Consider the following 25,493-nt stretch of genomic DNA (forward strand, 5'->3'; position numbering starts at 1 on the left):
CCTGCGAAAAGAACCTGCCTAATTTAGCGATGGAAGCAATAAAGGGATATATCCAAACGTGCATATTTTAAAAATTTTGGTCACTTTGCCAGTTACTCAGGGATGGAAAATAAAATTTTTAAGAAAGTACAAAAAAGGTATTTTTTGCAATAATTTTCTATAGAAATAAAAATTTCCATTCGTTTTGTTTTGTTATTGTTGGTTTTGATCTTTAAGCATTGTTGTTTTTTTGTTGCAGCTTAAAACCATACATTGACTAAACTACAAATGTAGTTTAACCAACAGAGGAACAGAATGTTTGTCAAATTTATTTGGGCAAATACCTATAGACTGCAAGATGGTTGGATGGTTTCGGAATTACCACATTCCTTATCAGCATCCTCTATTTGCAGCAAAACTATCAACCAATTATCAGAATAAATTCAGGCAGTTCATTAAACCCAACAATGAACCACACTTGAACCCTCCGAAAAAAGGTTTTGTATGATAGCCGGCTTATGCCGAAATAATTTTGCAAAAAAATTCTATAGAAAAAGAATTTTGCAAAATTTTTTCTATAGAAATAAAATTTTGCAAAAATTTCCTATAGAAATAAAATTTTTACAAAATTTTCAATTGAAATAAAATTTTGACAAAATTTTCTATAAAAATAAAATTTTGCAAAAATTCTATATAGAAATAAAATGTTGACAACATTTTCTACAGAAATAAAAAATCGATAATATAGAATCGCATTCTTTTTTCGACTAAAACATTCTTGAAGTTCAATAAAATCCTGTTTTTGACTATGTCTTTTACAAAATCGAGATTTTCTTCCCACATGAACATGTCTGTTTTGCCATATTTGTAAAAGACTAGTAGCAAATAAGGTTGATAAAGACTTTCTCAAAATATTAAAATATTTTGTCAAATACCATAAATCTGATATCGACTCAAAAATGTCTACACAAAAGGTACTAAATCATTCGCGGGGGTACTACGTTACTGACCGGGGTGAAAAAGTTTTGAAAAAAGTACTATAGTACTGCATTTTCCATCCCTGCAGTTACTACGTGCTCATCCGAACGTTCATTTTCAACAATGAAGAGATTCATGGCTGAACAAGAAGGTTAAATCATGGGGCCATATGATTAAAATTTTTTTATTTCGACCAAATTTGAAGATGTCAAAATCATATGTTTATGGTGATTGCAGCTCTCCAAATGACACTGCATAGCAAATGCATCTCAAACAAACTCGCGCATTCATAGCTGGAGAATTGTTGACTTGAGTATCTTGATAACATATTCCAGACCCAAAATACCACGCACATCAGTTTTTAAACTGCATCATAAACTGTTTTTATTAATAGATGGCGAATATCCATTTGACTGACTTCCATTATTTACTTTGGTCTCATATCGGCGTTCCTCGGATGAATTATCCACTTCACAATAACTCATAGGTGACGCAATTAAATTTGAACCTTTATTTTTCTCTGGATTTGAATTATTTTTTCAGGACAATTGAAAGAATAAATAATTGCCACTTTTACCAATGCCATGCGATTCTTTTATCAGCTGATTTTGACTTCTTAAAATTGTAAACAACATATTGAAATTTGTTGTTTTTGTTATCGTGATTCAACCTCCTTATTCAGCCATGGAAGAGATTAAAGACGTATCTTAGAAATTCGACTAGCGAGAGTAGACTCAAAGGATTGGCATTAATGTCGGTTCATCGCCGAATAAATGTGCCGACTGAAGAAGTCATTGATATATTTGCCGCCCAAAAATCCCGTCGGTTCAATTTAATATTATAAAAATATTGTATACACACCTATGCATAATTAAAATTTTCTACACATGAGATTATATGAATATTTTTTTTTAAGTTGAACCCCCCCGAATTAAAATCCTGGCTACGGCCTTGTGGTAGATTATTTTTGGCTCGAGTGGCAACCACGATTATGAACCGAATAACATTTGAACAAAATTTTCTATAGAAATAAAATTTTGACAATGATGAAAATTTTATTATGAACCGAATAAAATTTTAACAAAATTTTCTCTAGAATCATATCATAGATCATATAACAATATCATGTACCAAATTTCAGGCGGATCGGATGAAATTTGCTTCTCTTTTAGGCTCCGCAACCCAAATCTGGCGATCGTTTTATATGGGCGCTATACATAATTATGGACCGATGTGGACCAATTTTTGCATGGTTGTTAGAGACCATATACCAATACCATGTACCAAATTTCAGCCGGATCGGATGCAATTTGCTTCTCTTTGAGCCTTCGCAAGCGAAATCTGGAGATCGGTTTATATGGGGTCTATATATAATTATGGACCGATGTGGACCAATTTTTGCATGGTTGTTAGAGACCATATACCAACATCATGTACCAAATTTCAGCCGGATCGGATGCAATTTGCTTCTCTTTGAGGCTTCGCAAGCCAAATCTGGAGATCGGTTTATATGGGGTCTATATATAATTATGGACCGATGTGGACCAATTTTTGCATGGTTGTTAGAGACCATATACCAACATCATGTACCAAATTTCAGCCGGATCGGATGCAATTTGCTTCTCTTTGAGGCTTCGCAAGCCAAATCTGGAGATCGGTTTATATGGGGTCTATATATAATTATGGACCGATGTGGACCAATTTTTGCATGGTTGTTAGAGACCATATACCAAATTTCAGCCGGATCGGATGCAATTTGCTTCTCTTTGAGGCTTCGCAAGCCAAATCTGGAGATCGGTTTATATGAGGGCTATATATAATTATGGACCGATGTGGACCAATTTTTGCATGATTGGTAGAGACTATCTACCAACACCATGTACCAAATTTCAGCCGGATCGGATGAAATTTGCTTCTCTTTGAGGCTACGCAAGCCAAATCTGGGGATCGGCTTATATGGGGGCTATATATAATTATGGACCGATGTGGACCAATTTTTGCATGGTTGTTAGAGACTATCTACCAACACCATATACCAAATTTCAGCCGGATCGGATGAAATATGCTTCTCTTAGAGGCTCCACAAGCCAAATCTGGGGATCGGTTTATATGGGGGCTATATGTAATTATGGACCGATGTGGACCAATTTTTGCATGGTTGTTAGAGACCATATACCAACACCATATACCAAATTTCAGCCGGATCGGATGAAATATGCTTCTGTTAGAGGCTCCACAAGTCAAATCTGAGGGTCCCTTTATATGGGGGCTATACGTAAAAGTGGACCATTTTCAATACCATCCGACCTACATCGATAACAACTACTTGTGCCAAGTTTCAAGTCGATAGCTTGTTTCGTTCGGAAGTTAGCGTGATTTCAACAGACGGACGGACGGACGGACGGACGGACGGACATGCTTAGATCGACTCAGAATTTCACCACGACCCAGAATATATATACTTTATGGGGTCTTAGAGCAATATTTCGATGTGTTACAAACGGAATGACAAAGTTAATATACCCCCATCCTATGATGGAGGGTATAAAAATTTTGACAAAACTTTCTATAGAGCTAAAATTTTGTCAAAATCTTCTTTGGAAATAAAATTTTGATAACACTTTGTACAGAAAAAATTTTTTGACAATTATAGAAATAAAATTGTGACAAAGTTTCCGCAAGAAATAAAATTTGGACAAAATTTTCTATAGAAATAAAATGTTGACAAAACTTTCTATAGGGATAAAATTTTGACAAAATTTTCTTTAGAAAAAAAAAATTTTGACAAAATTTTCTATGGGTATAAAATTTGTTACAAAATTGTATATAGAAATAAAATTTTTACAAAATTTTCTTTAGAAATAAACTTTTTATACAATTTTCTGTAGAAATAAAATTTTAGCAAAATTTTCTATATTTTGATAAAATTTTGTATAGAAATAACATTTTGACAATATTTTTTATAGAAATAAAATTTTGACAATATTTTTTATAGAAATAAAATTTCGACAAAATTTGCATAGTAAGAAAAATTTTGATAATTTTTTTTTTATAAAAATAAAATTTTTAGAAAATTTTCTACAGAAATAATATTTTGATGAACTTTTCTATAGAAATAAAATTTTCTATAGAAATAACATTTTCTATAGAAATAAAATTGTGACAACGTTTCCGCAAGAAATAAAATTTGGACAAAATATTCTATAGAAATAATATTTTGACAAAATTTTCTACAGAAAAAAAAATTTTGACCAAAATTTTCGATTGAAATAAAATTTTGACAAACTTTTCTATAGAAATAAAATTTTGACAAAATTTTCTATAGAAATAAAATTTTGACAAAATTTTCTATAGAAATAAAATTTTGACAACAATTTTCGATTGTCGTAAAATGTTTACAAAATTTTCTATAGAAATAAAATTTTGACAAAATTTAACAAAAATAAATTTTTGTTAAAATTTTCTATAGAAATAAAATTTTGACAAAATTTAACAAAAATAAAATTTTGACAAAATTTTCTATAGAAAAAATTTTTACCAAATTTTTGATAGAAATAATAGTTTGATAATATTTTTTATATAAATAAAATTTGCAGTTTGGAACGCCGTTCGGACACGGCTATAAAAATGAGGTCCCTTTTCATTGAGCTTAACATGGAATCGGGCAGCACTCAGTGATATGAGAGAATTTAACAAATGTGGAATCACAATGGACTGAATAGTCTAAGTGAGCCAGATACATCAGGCTGTCACATAACCTAAGCTAACCTAAATTTTGACGAAATGTTCGATGGAATTAAAATGTTTACAAAATTCTTGATAAAAATAAAATTTTGACAAAATTTGCTATAGAAAAAAAATTGAAAAAAATTTGCAATAGAAATAAAATTTTCTATAGAATTTTAAAAAAATTTTCTATAGAGATAAAAGTTTGACCATATTTTCATAGAAATATAATTTTTAAAAAATGTTCTATAGAAATAAAAATCTTAAAACATTTTCTATAGAAATATAATTTTGACAAAAGTGCCTATTGAAATAAATATTTTTCCAAAACTCTCTATAGAAATAGAATTTTGACAAAAGTTTTTATAGAATTAAATTTTTACAAAATTCTCTAAAGAAATAAAATTTGGTAACATTTAACATAGAAATAGAATTTTGAGAAAATTTGCTATTGTAATAAAAGTTTGGCAATAGTTTCTATAGAAATTAAAGTTTGGCAAAATTTTATATAGAAAATTACATTTTGGGAAAATTTTCTATAGCAATAAAAAATTAAACAAAAAAATTCTATAGTAAGAAAATGTCGTTAAAAATTTATAATATATTTTCTATAAAATTGTGATGAAATTTTCTACAAAAAAAAATGTTGATGAAATTTTCTATAGAAATAAAGTTTTGATTAAATTTTCTATAGAAATAAAATTTTGACAAAATTTTCGTTAAAAATGAAATTTTGACAAAGTTTTCTATAGAGGTAAAATTTTCACAAAATTTTCTATAGAAATAAAATTTTGACAAAATTTTCTATAAACATAAAATTGTCTATAGAAATAAAATGTTGACAAAATTATCTATAGGAATACAATTTTGATAACATGTTGACAAAATTTTCTCTAGAAATAAAATTTTGACAAAATTTTCTACAGAAATCAAATTTTGAAAAAAAAAATTCTATAGAAATAAAATTTTGACTACGTTTTCTTTAGAAAATTTTTACGAAAGACGGTACACTTATTTGTGCACACAAAATTCCACTATATTAAAATTTTCTATAGAAATAAAATTTTGACAAAATTATATATAGAAATAAAATTTTGATAACATTGTGAAAAATATTTCTCTAGAAATAAAATTGTGACAAAATTTTCTATAAAAATAAAATTTGTATAGAAATAAAATTTTGACAACGTTTTCTTTAGAAAATTTTTACGATATACGGCACACTTATTTGTGCACACAAAATTCCACTAAATTAAAATTTTTTATAGAAATAAAATTTTGACAAATTTTGATAACATTTTGACAAAATTTTCTCTAGAAATAAAATTGTGACAAAATTTTCTATAAAAATAAAAAATGTGCACACAAAATTCCTCTAAATTTTGAATTTCAGGAAAATCAGAAAAAATTGCGATGTCTAGACGCTCAAGACCTCAAAACGATTTGATTAGTATTGAAGATCTATAAAAATCTGATATAGCCCATCTTCAAACCTGCCTGCAGACAAAGGATGAGTTTAAGCAAAATTTCAGGATGATAGCTTCATTATTAAGGGCTTCAGCGTGATTATAACAGACAGAAAGACGGACATAGCTATATAGTCTTTTAATTTCTCAGAACAAAATTAAGGCCTTATGAACTTTTTTTCTAACGATTATCATACTTGGTCTACTGTCCCTAATGTCAGCCATAGAATTAGAACAAAAGCGGCCAACCACTATACAATGGAAAAACTTTTAATCAATTTATCGCAATCGCTTTTAATGAAAAAGTTCCTTAATGTTCCTTTGCTTTATTTCTAAGTTGTCATTGTGTGTTAGACTCTATCTCATCTTCGAATCGAAAACGTTTGTGTTGGGCAAAACTATTCCCCGATGAAGAAAATGGCCGCGAAGGATGTTCTCTAGAGAATTCCATTTGAAAATGGGGACAAGTACAATAATGCCATTGAAAAAACAGCATTTCATTGTTGGCTAAAGTTGAAGATAGTTTTCCTTTTAGTTTCAAGTGTCGACGCAAATGATTTCCTTCTAACGATAATGAATTGTAAACCAGGCAGAAAAATGATAGAAGAGTAGAAGAAGAAAAGTGGAAAGCCATCAAACCATATTGCACAAGGTAATCATTGTACCAGAAGATCAGAATAAAGACTGTCGGGGTATGTGTTGTGGTGTGGTGGGATGCTGTGATTGTCCAGGTGAACAATACAAAGAGTTTGTTATGAACACAAAGAGTTGAGTTGAAATTATCTGCCTTGACATTATTTGTATCCCACAATGTGGATAAATGGAACAGATAGGTTTTTATAGTAGAAGAATTTTGCCATGAACTTGCTAGTAGCCATAGGAGAGAGAGAGAGAGAGAGAGAAAGAGAAAGAGAGAAAACTAACCTGTTCAAAACAAATATGCTTTGAACATGGGATCTCTGAGGGGTTCTAATTAAAACAAATGCATATGGAACAACTACGTCCTATGTACTTAAATATCTCTAGATATCACTAATCTCTAGCATAGTGTTTACACTTGACTTTATTACATTCCCTTTCCATTCATGAGATAAGAGAAAAGATCTATATGAACCAGCGATGCTAAGAAACACTTATGTGTGAGGTGAGGGTCTATTCAAAGGGTTGCAACTGCATGTGTGCTGCATGTTCACTTGGGATCGTTTGTTAGGTGATAAGAAAGCTAGAAGAATGATAATAGCTTAAGATTCTCATTATTCTAGATGTAAGTTTTTAGTCAATAAAGTAATTAGTATTCAGTTAGAATCCAAGCCGAACAGTACGGTGTTTTATTAGAGATTTCAAATGGATCTCACTGCAATTGTTGCCAATGACAACTAATTTTACACCAAAGTTGGGCTAAGGCGTACTAAATGTTGGCATAACAATCTTACTGAGCATAGCATCTTTGTGCTTGTTTCCGGAACAGTTGCCATAGTTGGTAGAATTCTACCAAGAATGGTAGATTTTTTACTGTTTGGTATAATATTTTCGTAAAATTTGCAAAATATTAGCAAAATTTTTTACAAAAATAAAATTTTGGCAAAGTTTTCTATGGAAATAAAATATTGTCAAAATTTTCTATATAAATAAAATTTTATGAAAATTTTGAAAAAATTTTCGACAGAAACAAAATTTTGACAAAATTTTCGACAGAAATAAAATTTTCGGAAAATTTTCTATAGAAATAAAATGTTGACAAAATTTTCGACAGAAATAAATTTTTGTCAATATTTTTGATAGAAATAAAATTTTAGCAAAATTTTCTATAGAAATAAAATCTTGGCAAAATTTCTTATGGAAAAAAAATTTTTACAAAATCTTCGACAGAAATAAAATTTTGACAAAATTTTCGAAATTAATAAAATGTTTGCAAAATTTTCTATAGAAATAAAACTTTGACAAAATCTTCCGCCGTTTGGTCCTGATCTGGTACCGAATGGCTTTTTTTATACCCTCCATAGGATGGGGGGTATATTAACTTTGTCATTCCGTTTGTACCACAAGGAAATATTGCTCTAAGACCACCATTTTCAATAGAAATAAAAATTTTCTATAGAAATAAAATCTTGAAAAAATTTCCTATAGAAACAAAAGTTTTGCAAAATTTTCGACAGAAATAAAATTTTGAGAAAATATTCGAATTTTGCAAAATTTTCTATAGAAATAAAACTTTGACAAAATCTTCTGCCCTTTGGTCCTGATCTGGTACCGAATGGCTTTTTTTATACTCTCCACCATAGGATGGGGGGTATATTAACTTTGTCATTTAGTTTGTAACACATGAAAATATTGCTCCAAGAGCCCATAAAGTATATATATGGTGTTGCTATGTATATGGATGGTATTGCAAATGGGCCATATCGGTCCACTTTTACGTATAGCCCCCATATAAACGGTCCCCCAAATTTTATTTGCGGATCCTCTAAGAGAAGCAAATTTCTTCTGATCCGGCTGAAATTTGGTGTCAGAATATGGTCTCTAACAACCATGCAAAAATTGGTCCACATCGGTTCATAATTATATATAGCCCCCATATAAACCGATCCCCCTATTTGGTTTGCGGAGCCTCTAAGAGAAGCAAATTTCATCTGATCCGGCTGAAATTTGGTACATGGTGTCAGAATATGGTCTCTAACAACCATGCAAAAATTGGTCCACATCGGTTGATAATTATATATAGCCCCCATATAAACCGATCCCCCTATTTGGTTTGCGGAGCCTCTAAGAGAAGCAAATTTCATCCGATCCGGCTGAAATATGGTACATGATGTTAGTATATGGTCTCTAATAACCGTGCAAAAATTGGTCCACATCGGTCCATAATTATATATAGCCATAATTATATAAACCGGTCACCAGATTTGACCTCCGGAGCCCCTTGGAAGACCAAAATGCATCTGATTCAGTTAAATTGGTATGTGTTGTTAATATGTGGCCTCAAACACACATGCAAAAATTGGTCGAAATCGGTCCATAATTATATAGGCGCCATATAAACCGATCCCCAGGTTTGACCCCCCGAGCCCCATGGAAGAGCAAAATTCATCCGATTCGGTTGAAATTTGGTACGTGATGTTAGTATATGGTATCCAACAACCATGCAGGAATTGGTTCATATCAGTCCATAATTATATATAGCCTCCATATAAAACGATCCCCAGATTTGACCTCCGTTGCCATTTGGAGAAGCAAAATTCATCCGATAAGGTTTAATGCCAAAAGTGGTCTATGTCAGTCCGTAATCATGTATAACCCCCATATAAACCGATCCCGAGATTTGGTTTTGGAGCCTCTTGGAGGAGCAAATTTCATCCGAGTCAGTTGAAATTTGGTACACTGTGCTAGTATGTGGCCGTTAACAAACATGCCTAACTAGGTCCATATTGGTCTATAGTTACCCAGCAAAACAAGCGTCGCCAAAAAAGTGATGAAAATATTCTCTTTGGATCCGGAAGTGGTGCAAAATTGACGCAGAAGCGATGAATTTAACATGGGCTTGTCATAGGAGGGAAGTCCTCCATTTCAACCGCCGTTGCATTGAATTTGCATCACTCTTTAGGTGTGATCTGACTTCAATGTTTTGGATGTAAATTAAAAAATTCTGTGATATTTTGTCAAATAAATAACTTTTATAATTTTTTAAAATTTTTAATGGATTCTAACGCTTGTCGGAAGCGTTTGACCTCAAATATTTTCAAAAATTCACAATTTTTTCAGATTGGATTTAGCATTTTTTTACACAAAATTTAAATGATTTGTACCATTTTATGGATTCTTACTCTGTTTTTAACGTATTTGAAACAAAAAAAGTTAAAATTATCCATCAAAAGTATGAAAAAACCATGTTATAAAAAATTGAATTAAAAGAACTTCCTGGGTAGTTAAAATAAAGAACATCATTGGGAGTGCATCTTCTGGAAGTGCTTTTAAAGTTGTGCCTTTAGAAGAACTTCCAAATCTTTTTGCTGGGTATATATAGCCTTCAGATGAATCGATCCCCAATCACACAAAAATTGGTCCATATCAAGTTCATAATTGTATATAGCCCCCATAATTCAATTCTGGCTCTCTACGTATCGTACAAAAAGTCCATATCGATTCGTAATTATTTGTAGACTTACCTATACATAACTTTTTTGACTAATATATACCACGTATGGACTAACTCACAATTTAGAAAACGATGTTAAGAAGTTTTAAGATACCACAACCCAAATAATTCGATTGTGGATGACAGTCTTTCGTAGAAGTTTCTACGTAATCCATGGTGGAGGGAACATAAGATTCGGCCTGGCCGAACTTACTGCCGTATATACTTGTTTTGGCAACTAAAGTAGTCATTATGCGTTCAGAATGCATTTCCAAGCTATAGACTCTAGCTCTTGAGACACCACTCAGTGATTATTGACGATTCTTTAGTCTCAAAATTAAATTTTAATAAACAGGCAGTTAGAAAAGAAGAGAGAACATTTTTTGTTCTCATACACATATATTCGAAATCTAGATTGCTTTTGTTACACCAAAACCGCATCCCCTGTTTTTCGTCTACGTTAATTAAAACACATTGATCACCTCCTCATTGCCAACTTTGTGACAAAATAAAGAAAAGCCTACAATGATCTCATCTTGCTTCAATGCTAAACTAAACTGATGATTCCCATAAACATACGGACAATTTCATGTTGGTTTCGTTCGTTGATACCCACCACACACTATAATGAGGAAAATCCATTTGAAAAAGCATCCAACTAACTAACCAAATATTCTACCAAGCAAATGATTGTTTCAATAAATTCTCTACAACATGTCCTCGGAGAATTTACTCCCTTTGTGAGCATTAGCTGCATTGTGGTCACCCACTACTATCATCGTTTTTCGTTTTAATGGTGTTTATTTCCACCATGGAATGGAATGGGATGGTTGGAAGCGGGGGGAGGCGATGGAAGGCACTTGTATGAAGAATCCCAAGAATTTAATTTAATTTTTGAACTGGAAACAATTGTTGGCATAACCCCTTAAATATTTGCAATATCTCTTCTTGAAAGCTGTTACGCTCCTCTTACCTCGCTCACTCTCCCTCTCTCTTTCTTGGCTGTGGCTGTGTGGCAATGCGTAACTGTGTGTGTGTATGTGTGGTGGTGGTGAAAAAAATTGTTTCTGCAAATACGAAGTCATTTAACATTCACAAATGTAAGTGGAACTTGATTAAACTCAGATGTTTGCTACAAGGTTTTTGTTTTTGTTGGTTTTGTTTGGAACAGTGGGATGGAAATTGAAAATTACAAAATTTGGCTTATTCATTTGATACATATTGAAGATAAATTATTATAGCCTCCACTGCAGGGCTATCTTTTTCATTCCGTTTGTAACACATCGAAATATTGGTCTCAGACCACATAAAGTATATTGTAGTGAAGTTCGGAGTCGGTCCAGTTTTGAGTCAATCTACCATTGTCCTTCTGTCCGTCCGAAACAAGCTATCCACTTGAAACTTGACTCCAGTAGTTGTCGTTAATATAGGTCGGATGGTATTGCAAACTGGTCCATATCTTTTTGGTATAGCCCCCATATAAACCGACCCCCACATTTTGGCTTGCGGTGTCCTTTGCAAATTTCATCTTAGTCCATCGCCTCTAACCAAATTGGTCCATATCGGTTCATAACTATATATAGGCCCCATATAAACAGATCCCCAGATTTGAATTCTGGAGCTTCCTGGAATTCAAATCTAGGGATCGGTCATCCAATCCGGTAGATGTGACATTAGTATATGCCCCCTAAAAACCGTGCACATGTTGGTTCATATCATAATATACTAATACCCAGATTTTATTTCTTGGAAAAGCAAATTTCATACGATCCGATTGAAATTTAATATGTGGAGGGTACATAAGAATCGGCCTCGCTGAAGTAATGTTCCCTTATGACACTTTGAAATTTGTGTCCATGTTTGAGTGTTGATATTAAAAACCCCACCACCTCTGAAAGCATTGGTTTGCATTCCATTCACCGTGTCAATATAGATTTGGAGTCGTGAAGCGGTACTTTTGCTTTGGACAATATATCCTTTTTCGCGAATTTTTCCCCAAGGGATTTTTAAGAGTCCATAAACGCTGGTTTGAAACGCTATAATCTTTAATGGCACTTGAATTCAAGAAGCGTCTATATGGCGAGTACTTAGATTAAGGCATTTTGCAACACCTCTCTTTGTGTCGATTTTTACTCGTCTAACTTGGGGTGATTATGATCCGATATGTACTTCGATTCAGCACCTGATTTTGTTTTCTGTGAGTCTTCTCTTTAGTATTCTCGTATATCTGTCAATATCAGTGCTCCCACATAGGTTTTGAATAACAAACACAGCATAACGGTATAACTGCTCTTCAATATATTTATGTTATTTACGTATGGAAATCAGAGAATTCATGAGAGAGTATGCAATTAATGGTGGTGAAAAAGATTTCGGATGTTAAGTACATGGATATATGGAGCCTCTACTCTCTCATATTCTATAGAATATGAGTAAATATTGTAATATACTCTCTAATGAATATAATTTTTCTTTCTGTGATATTGAACATGAAGACCCTCGATTGAAAGCTAAGACAGTAGAAATTTCAAAAGGTGTTTTTCATTGGAAGTTACGTATGTGCATATATTAGTTTTGGATGACCGAGGTATTTCGAAAATGGATATCATGAAGGATAAAGTTACAAAAATCCGTGACCTAGTGTTAGCAGACCTTCCCTATTGAAATTGCAATAGATAGTTGAAATATTATTCATTTGAAATGTTTGCGTATGTTAAATCCCGTATGAAAATTTGGCCATTAGAAAGATATTGAAAGATGCGGAGAACCCATAATCTCCGTATACTCAAACAACAGACATAACATTTCAGAGTAGTGTTTTGGATGTTTAAGCGCATTACGAAATAGTTTTTTTGTTGATTGATTGATGAGGTGGATTGACTATCTACACAATAGAACAAAAATCTGATATTTATAGTATAGGATTCAAATTTATTTAGAATTAGATCCAACAATAGACACCTACGACCATAGCACTTTTAAACCAGTGGACGTTGTCTTACGAACGAGGTGTGGAGGACTGTGATGATCACCGAATTCTGATGATGACCGATAAAGACCTTTCACAAGGTCACAATGTGTGCCGCTGTGTTAATACGAGCATATATGGGCAGAATTTCAAAAAATTACTTTTATTGTTTGTACATTCTTTTGGTTTAAATCTTGTTTTCTATTTCGAAAATCGAAAATACCCATGTCGTAAAATGATAAAATATTTCCTATGTTTTACTGTACGTAGCAGCATACAAAACTTACAAAGCATATTTACATGCTGTGGCTTTTATTTCGTTGGCAACAAAATAGCAATACTAGTTCCTAGTCTATCCTATTAAAAATTCTCTTTCTTGTAGGTATTTCACTTTGTATGTTTTTTTTTCATTGCCATTAATCCTCAAAGTGAATGCAAAACAAAAAAAAAAAACAAGAAAAAAACTTAAATCCCACCGTGGATTTCGGCTCCACTTTAAGGCTATGCATTAACTCATTCACCATCTGAAAACCTCTCAAAGCCATTGTAATTCTTTGCATTTTTTGTTGCTGTTGTTGTTGTTTTTTTAGAAATAGAGCAAGTGCGTACAAATTGCAAACTCTCTATTTACCATAGTGCGTATAAAATTGTAGCCATTCCATGTGCAAATGTATTTGTATAATGGTGGTGTTGATTATGAGGTAGATTCTGTTCTGGCATCAATTGTGGTTGGCCCCAAAGAGTGTTTACTTTGCAATTTTATTCTCTTTTCTCTTGAATATGGGGGAGGGGGGAAAGCAAAGCAAAATGAAACCGTACAAATAGCCAACATACTCGTAGTTGACGATCTGCCATTGTCATACACACAAAAACACACACAGGCATGGGCAAATGCAAATATTCTTGTTTGCTTGTACAACAAAGCTATGGTCTCCCCATATGTGGTCACTCTCACTTTTCACGTTTCATGCTTTTAATGCAAGAACGCACTATAAGAGATACAATAGACGAAACATTATTTTTATACCCTCCACTATAGGATGGGGGGTATATTAAGTTTGTCATTCCGTTTGTAACACATCGAAATATTGCTCTAAGACCCCATAAAGTATATATATTCTGGGTCGTGGTGAAAATCTGAGTCGATCTGAGCATGTCCGTCCGTCCGTCCGTCCGTCCGTCCGTCTGTTGAGATCACGCTAACTTCCGAACGATACAAGCTATCGACTTGAAACTTGGCACAAGTAGTTGTTATTGATGTAGGTCGGATGGTATTGCAAATGGGCCATATCGGTCCACTTTTTCGTATAGCTCCCATATAAACGGACCCCCAAATTTGGCTTGCGAGGCCTCTAAGAGAAGCAAATTTCATCCGATCCGGCTGAAATTTGGTACATGGTGTTAGTATATGGTCTCTAACAACCACGCAAAAATTGGTCCACATCGGTCCATAATTATATATAGCCCCCATATTATCCGATCCCCCGATTTGGCTTCCAGAGCCTCTAAGAGAAACAATTTTCATCCGATCCGGCTGAAATTTGGTACATGGTGTTAGTATATGGTCTCTAACAACCATACAAAAATTGGTCCATATCGGTCCATAATTATATATAGCCCCCATATAAACCGATCCCCCGATTTGGCTTGCGGAGCCTCTAAGGGAAGCAAATTTCAACCGATCCGGCTGAAATTTGGTACATGGTGTTAGTATATGGTCTCTAATAACCATGCAAAAATTGGTTCACATCGGTCCTTAATTATATATAGCCCCCATATAAACCGATCCCCCGATTTGGTTTGCGGAGCCTCTAAGAGAAGCAAATTTAATTCGATCCGGCTGAAATTTGGTACATGGTGTTAGTATATGGTCTCTAACAACCATGCAAAAATTAGTCCATATCGGTCCATAATTATATATAGCCCCCATATAAACCGATCACCAGATTTGACCTCAGGAGCCTCTTAGAAGACCAAAATTCATCTGATTCAGTTGAAATTTGGTACGTGATGTTAGTATATGGCCTCAAACACCCATGCAAAAATTGGTCGATATCGGTCCATAATTATATATAGGCCCCATATAAACCGATCCCCAGATTTGACCTCCGGAGCACCTTGGAAGAGCAAAATTCTTCCCATTCGGTTGAAATTTGGTACTTGATGTTAGTATAGGTATCCAACAACCATGCAGGAATTGGTACCTATCAGTCCATAATAATATATAGCTCCCATATAAACCGATCCCCAGATTTGACTTCCGGTGCCTTTTGGAGAAGCAAAATTCATCCGATCTGGTTGAAATTTGGTACGTGGTGGTAGCATATGATATTTAACAACCAAGTGAGTTGATTTGTGGATGACAGTCTTTCGTAGAAGTTTCTACGCAATCCATGGTGGAGGGTACATAAGATTCGGCCTGGCCGAACTTACGGCCGTATATACTTGTTGTATTTTGTTTGTAAATCGAAAACTCAAAGTCGAACTTTTATAATTTGCAACAACAAATGTTTTATATATTTTTAAAAGTCTAAGCCAATTGACGTTTGCTAATGGTCACAACTTTTTATAACCAAAATCGAAGAGTTGCAACAAAGTCAAATTTCAGTTAAAAGGTTAACGTGATGCAGCTCTTTTTATACCCTGCCACACACTGTAGAACAGGGCACTAAAAATTAGCTAGTTAGCATATGTTTGCAACAAGCATAAGGAGACGAGATAGGCACATGATGTCTTTGGAAATAATGATCATGATCAGCCCCTGAGTCGATATAGCCATTTCCGTCTCTGCGTGTGTTGTTCTTAGTGGTGCAGAACCCCTTGTTGGCCACTTGTCTTTCCAGAAATCAGGATACTAATCACCGAAAACGAATCACCTTTCACCATGACAATGCGAGCTCTCACACAACTGCATATGTGAGCACTCTTAACATTGATTTGATGAGTCGTCCCTCGTATAATCCTGACTTGGCACTGAATGACTTCTTCTTATTCCCATACGTAAAAAATAAAAAGAGATGCCAACGTTTTTCAACACCTGAAGAAGCGGTTACTGCATGCAGAATGCATGCTTTGGAGACACTCAATCAGAGTGGCGAAAGTGCTTCGACTATTGGTTCAAACGCATACAGAGGTGTGTACTTCTTAATGGGGAATATTTTGAAAAAATAATTTTCGATAATTAATATTTGTTTTTGTTCTCCAATCCCGAAATATAAAAGGCAACCCTCGTATATACAGAAAATTTTCTAAGAATTTTTCTTGATAACTCGCTATTCTGGCAATATCAGTGTCACAGCATAACAATCTTTGTGAAATGAGATATATTTTGAACTACAACCATAGCATATGGACATAACATCTCTTTTGCATATTTATCTACAGAGATTACAAGAGAGAGAGAGAGAGTATGCCATTAATGGTGGAATATTATTGGTGTGTTGAGTATATGTGTCGATAGAACGGTTGCTCTCTCTCTCTTATATTCAATAGAATATGAGTAAGTATGGGGCTATATTCTCCAACCATTATTTTCGACTAAAATTTGTGTTTTTTGTTTCTTCATTTTCGACATCGCGACCCACTCCAATGTAATTACAAACGAGTTAGACTCATGCCGAATTTAGTGTTTGAGCAGCGTTAATTGCTTGTGGTATTTCAAGCAAATGTTGATGTTGTCATTGCACCGACATAGAACTGAAGAGACCTGTAGCCTTAGTCTAACAATGCTTGAATATTTTGTGGGTATTCATGTGCGAGAATGCAATGCAATGCATAAATGGGTGTATTGGTGAGTGAGTGAGATTGTGGCACTAACACCTTGTCACATTTTTTTTCCTCTCTTTAGCAATGCTACGAAATAACCAATCTAGTGTGTGTCCACAATGATGTTTGTGAATGCAATGATCATCTTTTGTGTGATGATTATACTCCAATTGCTATGGCAAACTTAAGCATTTGTCATTGACCAATGACTTGAATTAGAATCGGTGAATTAAACATGGAGCAAATACGTGAAGTGAAATTGGAAGAGTAAGATTTTTTCGTATTTTTTGTTTCTATAAACATCACAAACTATTCGGAGCTTTAAGGTGTTAAAAGTTAATGGAATGGCGAATATTTTTTTAAAACTATTTAACATAAACCAGCTCATTAGATTTAAGATATTTGGCTTTACTATTGGGAAATATTTATATCTAAACCAAATTTTTACACAATTTCTCATATTTTGATTTTTTTGAATTGACCAAGTTTGGCACAAATTGCTAAAATGTTCATTCTACTCTCTGTCGAAAATTTCAAGTACATCGGAAAGAAATTTTGACCTACGATGGTCATATGAGTGTAAATTGGGCTAATGATACATATGGGAGTTATATTTAAATTGAACCGATTTGAATATGGAATGCTGTGAACCTCTGAAAGGTGGACACTCACGGTCTCCAAAATTGTGTCCCCATTTAGGAGGTGTGCACTTATGAAAGGCTAATTTTAATGTGTTAATATAGCAAACGTCCCCAAACAACTGTCCACATTTGGGAGTTATCAGAGTGTCCAATTTTGAGAAGTTTCACTGTACATAATATGAATGTTAATTCTACTCCCTGTGCAAAATTTCAAGTAAATCGGAGTTAAACTTTGGCTTCTGTGGTCATATGAGTGCATCTCGGGCAAAAAGTATATATGGGTGGTAACATATATCTAAATCTGAAAAGATTTCAACCAAAGTTTTCATGCAAATCCCTGTGAAAAGTTCCACGAAAGTAGGAATAAAACTTTAGCCGCTTTGGTCATTTGAGTGTAAATAAGGCAACTACTATACGGGAGCTTCATTTAAAACTGGTGCGATTTTGATCACACAAATCTGTTCACAGACAGACGTTCATTGCTATATAGACTTAGAAGCACTCTTGTCATTCATGCCAAAAAAAATGTACCAAAATTTTAAAAATTTTTGGTAAAATATATACCAAATTTCAATTTTTTTTTTTTAAATTTAAAATTTTTCATATTATTATCTCTACTTTTAGCGATAATTCTTTGGGAGCAAAAATGTGGCTGGAATTGTAAACGTATTGTATTAACGATTTTAGCTTGCACCAGACAGAGAAAGTTACTACTTTTATACAAAGAGAGAACTTACAATAGACTTTTATTGTATGACGAAAATTAGAACTTTTTAAAATATTGTATTTACAGAAAATTTTCTGACAATTTCTATAGAATAGTTTTCTCAAATTTTATTTCTATACAAAATTTTCAAAATTTGATTTCTAAAGAAGCTTTTCTCAAAATTTTATTTCTATAGAAAATGTTGTAAAAATTTTATTTATAGAAAATTTTTTAAAAATTTTATTTCTATGGAACAATTTATTTCTATAGAAAATTTTGTCAAAAGTTTATTTCTATAGAAAATGTTGTGAACATTTTATTTCTTTAGAAAATTTTGTTAAAATTTTATTTATATAGAAAATTTTGTCAAAATTTTATTTTTATAGAAAATTTTGTCAAAATTATATTTTATAGACTTTTATTGCATGACGAAAATTAAAACTTTTTAAAATATTGTCTTTACAGAAAATTTTCTCACAATTTCTATAGAATATTTTTCTCAAATTTTATTCCTATACAAAATTTTCAAAATTTGATTTCTAAAGAAACTTTTCTCAAAATTTTATTTCTATGGAAAATGTTGTCAAAATTTTATTTATAGAAAATTTTTGTAAAAATTTTATTTCTATAGAAAAATTTGTAAAAATTTTATATCTATAGAAAATTTTGTCAAAATTTTATATCTATAGAAAATTTTGTCAAAATTTTGTTTCTATAGAAAATTTTGTAAAAATTTTATTTCTACAGAAAATGTTGTGAACATTTTATTTTTTTTTTAGAAAATTTTGTAAAATTTTATTTTTATAGAAAATTTTGTCCATTTTATTTTTAAAGAAAATTTTGTCAACATTTTATTTTTATAGAAAATTTTGTCAAAATTTTATATTTATAGAAAATTTTGCCAAAATTTTGGTTTTATAGAAAATTTTGTCCAAATTTTATTTTTATAGAAAATTTTGCCAAAATGTTATTTTTATAGAAAATTTTTGTTCCCATAGAAATTTCTCTCAAAATGTTATTTCAATAGAAATTTTTCTCAAAATATTTCTATAGAAATTTTGTCAAAATTTTATTATAAAAAATTGTCTCGAAATTTTATTTCTAAAGAAAATTTTCTCAACATTTTATTTCTATAGAAAATGTTGTCAACATTTTTTTCCTGTAGAAAATTTTGTCAAAATTTTATTTCTATAGAATATTTTCTCAAAATGTTATTTCAATAGAAATATTTCTCAGAATATTATTTCTATAGAAATTTTGTCAAAATTTTATTAAAAAAATTTCTCGAAATTTTGTTTCTAAAGAAAATTTTCTCAAAATTGTATTTCTATAGAAAATGTTGTGAACATTTTATTTCTTTAGAAAATGTTGTGAACATTTTATTTCTTTAGAAAATTTTGGTAAAATTTTATTTCTTTAGAAAATTTTGGTAAAATTTTATTTCTTTAGAAAATTTTAGTAAAATTTTATTTATATAGAAAATTTTGTCAAAATTTTATTTTTAAAGAAAATTTTGTCCAAATTTTATTTTATAGAAATTTTTTTCAACATTTTTTGTTTATAGAAAATTTTGTCAAAATTTTATTTTTATAGAAAATTTGGTCCAAATTTTATTTTTATAGAAAATTTTGTCAAAATTTTATTTTTAAAGAAAATTTTGTCAAAATTTTATTTTTATAAAAAATTTTTGTTCCCATAGAAATTTCTCTCAAAATGTTATTTCAATAGAAATGTTTCTCAAAATATTATTTCTATAGAAATTTTGTCAAAATTTTATTATAAAAAATTTTCTCGAAATTTTATTTCTAAAGAAAATTTTCTCAACATTTTATTTCTATAGAAAATGTTGTCAACATTTTTTTCCTGTAGAAAATTTTGTCAAAATTTTATTTCTATAGAATATTTTCTCAAATGCTATTTCAATACAAATATTTCTCAGAATATAATTTCTATAGAAATTTTGTCAAAATTTTATTATAAAAAATTTTCTCGAAATTTTATTTTTAAAGAAAATTTTGTCAAAATTTTATTATAAAAAATTTTCTCGAAATTTTATTTTTAAAGAAAATTTTCTCGAAATTTTATTGTTATAGAAAATTTTGTCAAAATTTTATTTTTAAAGAAAATTTTGTCCAAATTTTATTTTATAGAAATTTTTTTCAACATTTTTTGTTTATAGAAAATTTTGTCAAAATGTTATTTTTATAGAAAATTTTGTCCAAATTTTATTTTTATAGAAAATTTTGTCAAAATTTTATTTTTAAAGAAAATTTTGTCAAAATTTTATTTTTATAAAAAATTGTTGTTCCCATAGAAATTTCTCTCAAAATGTTATTTTAATAGAAATGTTTCTCAAAATATTATTTCTATAGAAATTTTGTCAAAATTTTATTATAAAAAATTTTCTCGAAATTTTATTTCTAAAGAAAATTTTCTCAACATTTTATTTCTATAGAAAATGTTGTCAACATTTTTTTCCTGTAGAAAATTTTGTCAAAATTTTATTTCTATAGAATATTTTCTCAAATGCTATTTCAATACAAATATTTCTCAGAATATAATTTCTATAGAAATTTTGTCAAAATTTTATTATAAAAAATTTTCTCGAAATTTTATTTTTACAGAAAATTTTGTCAAAATTTTATTATAAAAAATTTTCTCGAAATTTTATTTTTAAAGAAAATTTTCTCGAAATTTTATTGTTATAGAAAATTTTGTCAACATTTTATTTTTAAAGAAAATGTCAAAATTTTATTTTTAAAGAAAATTTTGTCCAAATTTTATTTTATAGAAATTTTTTCAATATTTTTTGTTTATAGAAAATTTTGTCAAAATTTTATTTTTATAGAAAATTTTGTCCAAATTTTATTTTTATAGAAAATTTTGTCAAAATTTTATTTTTAAAGAAAATTTTGTCAAAATTTTATTTTTATAAAAAATTGTTGTTCCCATAGAAATTTCTCTCAAAATGTTATTTTAATAGAAATGTTTCTCAAAATATTATATCTATAGAAATTTTGTCAAAATTTTATTATAAAAAATTTTCTCGAAATTTTATTTCTAAAGAAAATTTTCTCAACATTTTATTTCTATAGAAAATGTTGTCAACATTTTTTTCCTGTAGAAAATTTTGTCAAAATTTTATTTCTATAGAATATTTTCTCAAATGCTATTTCAATACAAATATTTCTCAGAATATAATTTCTATAGAAATTTTGTCAAAATTTTATTATAAAAAATTTTCTCGAAATTTTATTTTTACAGAAAATTTTGTCAAAATTTTATTATAAAAAATTTTCTCGAAATTTTATTTTTAAAGAAAATTTTCTCGAAATTTTATTGTTATAGAAAATTTTGTCAAAATTTTATTTTTAAAGAAAATGTTGTCAAAATTTTATTTTTATAGAAAATTTTGTCAAAATTTTTTATTTATAGAAAATTTTGTCCAAATTATATTTGATATACTTTTATTGTATGACGAAAATTAAAACTTTTTAAAATATTGTCTTTACAGAAAATTTTCTCACAATTTCTATAGAATATTTTTCTCAAATTTTATTTCTATTCAAAATTTTCAAAATTTGATTTCTAAAGAAATTTTCTCAAAATTTTATTTCTATAGAAAATGTTGTCAAAATTTTATTTATAGAAAATTTTGTAAAAATTTTATTTGTATGGAACAATTTCTCAAAATTTCATTTCTATAGAAAATTTTGTAAAAATTTTATATCTATAGAAAATGTTGTCAAAATTTTATATCTATAGAAAATTTTGTCAAAATTTTATGTCTATAGAATATATTCTCAAAATGTTATTCATATAGAAATTTATCTCAAAATGTTATTTCAATATAAAATTTTATCCTAATTTTATTTCTATAGAAATTTATCTCAAAATGTTATTTCAATAGAAATTTATCTCAAAATATTATTTCAATAGAAATTTTTCTTCAAATTTTATTTCTATAGAAAATTTTCTCAAAATTTTATTTCTATAAAAATTTTTCCCAAAATTTTATTTCTATAGAAAATTTTCTCAAAATTTTATTTCTAAAGAAAATATTCTCAAAATTTTGTTCCTATAGAAAATTTTCTCAAAATTTAATTTCTAAAGAAAATTTTCTCAAAATTTAATGTCTATCGAAAATTATCTAAAAATTTTGTTCCTATAGACATTTTTCTCGAAATGTTATTTCTAAAGAAAATTTTGTTAAAATTTTATTTCTATAGAAAATTTTGTCAAAATTTTATTTCTATGGAAAATTTTGTTAGAGTTGTATTTTGTAAACATTTTTTTCTATAGAAAATTGAAGTACCTCTTAGTTGGAGAGGAATATTTTGGAAAATCTACCAAAACATCAAGAATTCTACCACTCTATGAAACCTTAAAAATCTACCATTTTCGGTAGAATTCTACCAACTTTGGCAACCGTGCTTAGAAGCCTGCCCTTACAATTATTGCCAGATACACCGTGCATCTATCCCATCTCCTTTTGAGTGTTAAAAACATCCCGATTCACAGTGTGGCTCAGAGTATAGAAAAATCTAAAAATAGGATTTTTTTTGTCCCTAGAAAATAGAAAAGGAAATTACATTTAAGCCATAGGATTAACTAGCTTAACTGCCCCATTCCCCTTACATTTAAAAATACCCTCGTAATCCTTAACATTAAAAATGTCTGTCTATTGTCCTCAGGTTATGTGGATTGTTGCTCATCTTAAATCAAATTTGAAGTTTAAATTCCAACTGTCAACATAATCGCCTTTATTTATTTTTTTGGTTACATTAATATCACAAAGACCTGGTAGCTTCTGGCATTCACTACTTGTTCCAACATTCAACCTCCTATTTTTGGAATGCCAAAGGCACGTGCTTGATTTTAGATTTAGTTGCATTTAAATCTTCAATATTGTTTGTCAGGTGTTCGTTTGTTTGTTTGCATGGTCGTTACTTTATGTTAGTATTTGTGTTGACTGACTGACTTACCTGTTCGTTGTTTGTTTTGCGCGGATGTTTTTTAATGCCGCGTCTCGCACGCGCCTTGGCGGCAAAATAAATTCGTATATAAACGAAAACCATTATGCAGCTGGGAATGTAGAAGGAACCCAACGCTGAATACAGTACATATCCAATATCTTCACTAAGCTGTAAGTCCATAAAAATGTGATTGGGGGGAGAGAGAGAAAAAAAAAAATAAAATATAAAAATGGGCATTAAAATGTATGTCATAAATTTCAAATGAAGTTTTAATATTGTATTCCTTAAAAATATGTATGTGTGTAGTATGAAAATTTTTATCTCACAAATATATAAAATTTATTTTTCATTTTAAAAGTTATTTTGTGCGATCTTTAAGTAAATTACATAAAGGTAATCCATTTCGAGTTAATATATCAGGTGTCGTAAAAAAGAAATGCATTATTTTTTTTTGTACATAAAATTAAAGGTTTTATTTATGGTTCTAGTTTTGTTTGTTTTAATAAATTTTTGCCATTTTAAAGATAATTTTATTATATCTTTTTATAAAAGCTCTCGTTTTTATTGGCGAAAATTTGAAATATTCGATTTTCTTTAGCTTCTCTTAAAGAGAAGGTTTTACCAGAAGAGACCTTACATTATCTCTCTTTCGTTTTTTTCTCTTACTATCTAGTTTAGAAACTTGTTTCTCGCTTTTGCTTAGCGGAATTCAAATTTTGATTATTTCCTTACCATAGAATTTTCTAACAATTTTCTTTGAACTCAAAGCGATCCTTTTGCCAAACCTATTCTGTTGCCTCTCTTGACCCCCTTCCCTCACGACATATTTCATATGTGTGCAACAAAATTTAATCTAACCACAAATCCTATGTGGATTTTACACACTCTCTCCCTCTCTATCTTACCTTACCTCATAGATCTTATAATACATAGTTACCTCATAGATCTTATAATACATAGTTGATCCACTATTCTCTTTTAAAAAAATGTGTCAGTTCCAAAAATTAATTTTCTGACATTTCGTTTTGATTTTTTCGTAAAGAGTCAGTCCCAAACATTAATTTTCGTGCATTAGCTTTTGTGTTGTTCGTAAAGAGCAATGCTGCTCAAAATTAAATTTCGTATTTTCGCGGTTTTGGTCACAATTTTTTGTTCAAATATGAACTTTTAATATATTAATTTATTTATAAATCCTCTGGTGCATCATAAACGTTCCAATTTTGTGTAAAATTGGCAAACTACAAAAAGGAAAACGAAAGAGAATGTAAGCGTGCTCTTATTTTTCTCATTTATTCTTAATCTTCGGAACTTTCAAACATAGTTTGACACCCATGGCTCATCTATGTATTATAAGGTATATGCTTTTACTTTAGAAACTGGATTCTCCCTCAAGAAATTTGCGAATTCGTTATGCATTCGCAAAGCCTATTTCGTGCATCACTTGACCCCCTTACAACAAGACACCTTTTGTATGTATGCAAAAAAAAAAAAAAAAATTATTTGATCAAAATCATTTATTGGAGTTTGCAAAGGCCTGGACTTATCTCTCACTTTCTCTTACTTTGTCGCCTAGAAGCTTGTTTCTCCCTATCGCCGAAATTCAAGAAATATAGGATATTTGCTTAACGTAGACATTTTCTTTGAGTAGAAAACGAATTATTTTTGCATTCTCCAAATCTACCTTGTTGCTTCTCTTCACCCCCTATCCCGCAAATTTCACGTTTTATATGATCGCAACAAAATTCAAGTCAACTAAAATCCTATATTGGAATTTGGAAAAGCCTGACTTTGTCTTTTGACTCTCTCTCCCTTAGTATTTAAAAATTTCTTAGAACACCTACATCGTTGCTTCACTTGTCCACCACATGATACATGTAATAGGTGTGCTACAATATTAAATTGTGTATTCAAAATCATACATTGAGTTTTCAAAGGCCTGCGTATATCTCTCTCACTCTCTTTATTACTATTTAGTTTAGAAACTTGTTTCCCCTATTGTCTAACGGGATTATTGCATTCACCATACCTACCTCTTTGCTTCACTGACACCTCTCCACAACATAACATATTTAATATGTGTGCAACAAAATGAAATGTAACCAAAGTACAATATTGGGTTTAGCAAATGAATGAATACTACTTACTCTCTCTCTCTC

General features: G+C 30.3%; 1 protein-coding gene across 1 annotated transcript in view; it reads right to left on the minus strand.

Annotated features, from left to right (window-relative positions):
• Positions 1-24,295, minus strand: part of Octalpha2R (alpha2-adrenergic-like octopamine receptor) — a 38,827-nt gene extending 14,532 nt beyond the window's left edge. Inside the window, exons 1-2 of the mRNA XM_075306692.1 lie at positions 24,248-24,295; positions 23,347-23,505 (exon numbers count right to left, since the gene is read on the minus strand). Of these exons, the coding sequence (XP_075162807.1) occupies positions 23,347-23,505; positions 24,248-24,295 (207 nt within the window). The remainder of the gene's footprint in view (positions 1-23,346; positions 23,506-24,247) is intronic.
• Positions 24,296-25,493: the final 1,198 nt, after the last annotated feature.

The sequence above is a fragment of the Haematobia irritans genome, chromosome 1 (genome assembly GCF_050003625.1).
Source record: "Haematobia irritans isolate KBUSLIRL chromosome 1, ASM5000362v1, whole genome shotgun sequence".
NCBI lineage: Eukaryota > Metazoa > Arthropoda > Insecta > Diptera > Muscidae > Haematobia > Haematobia irritans.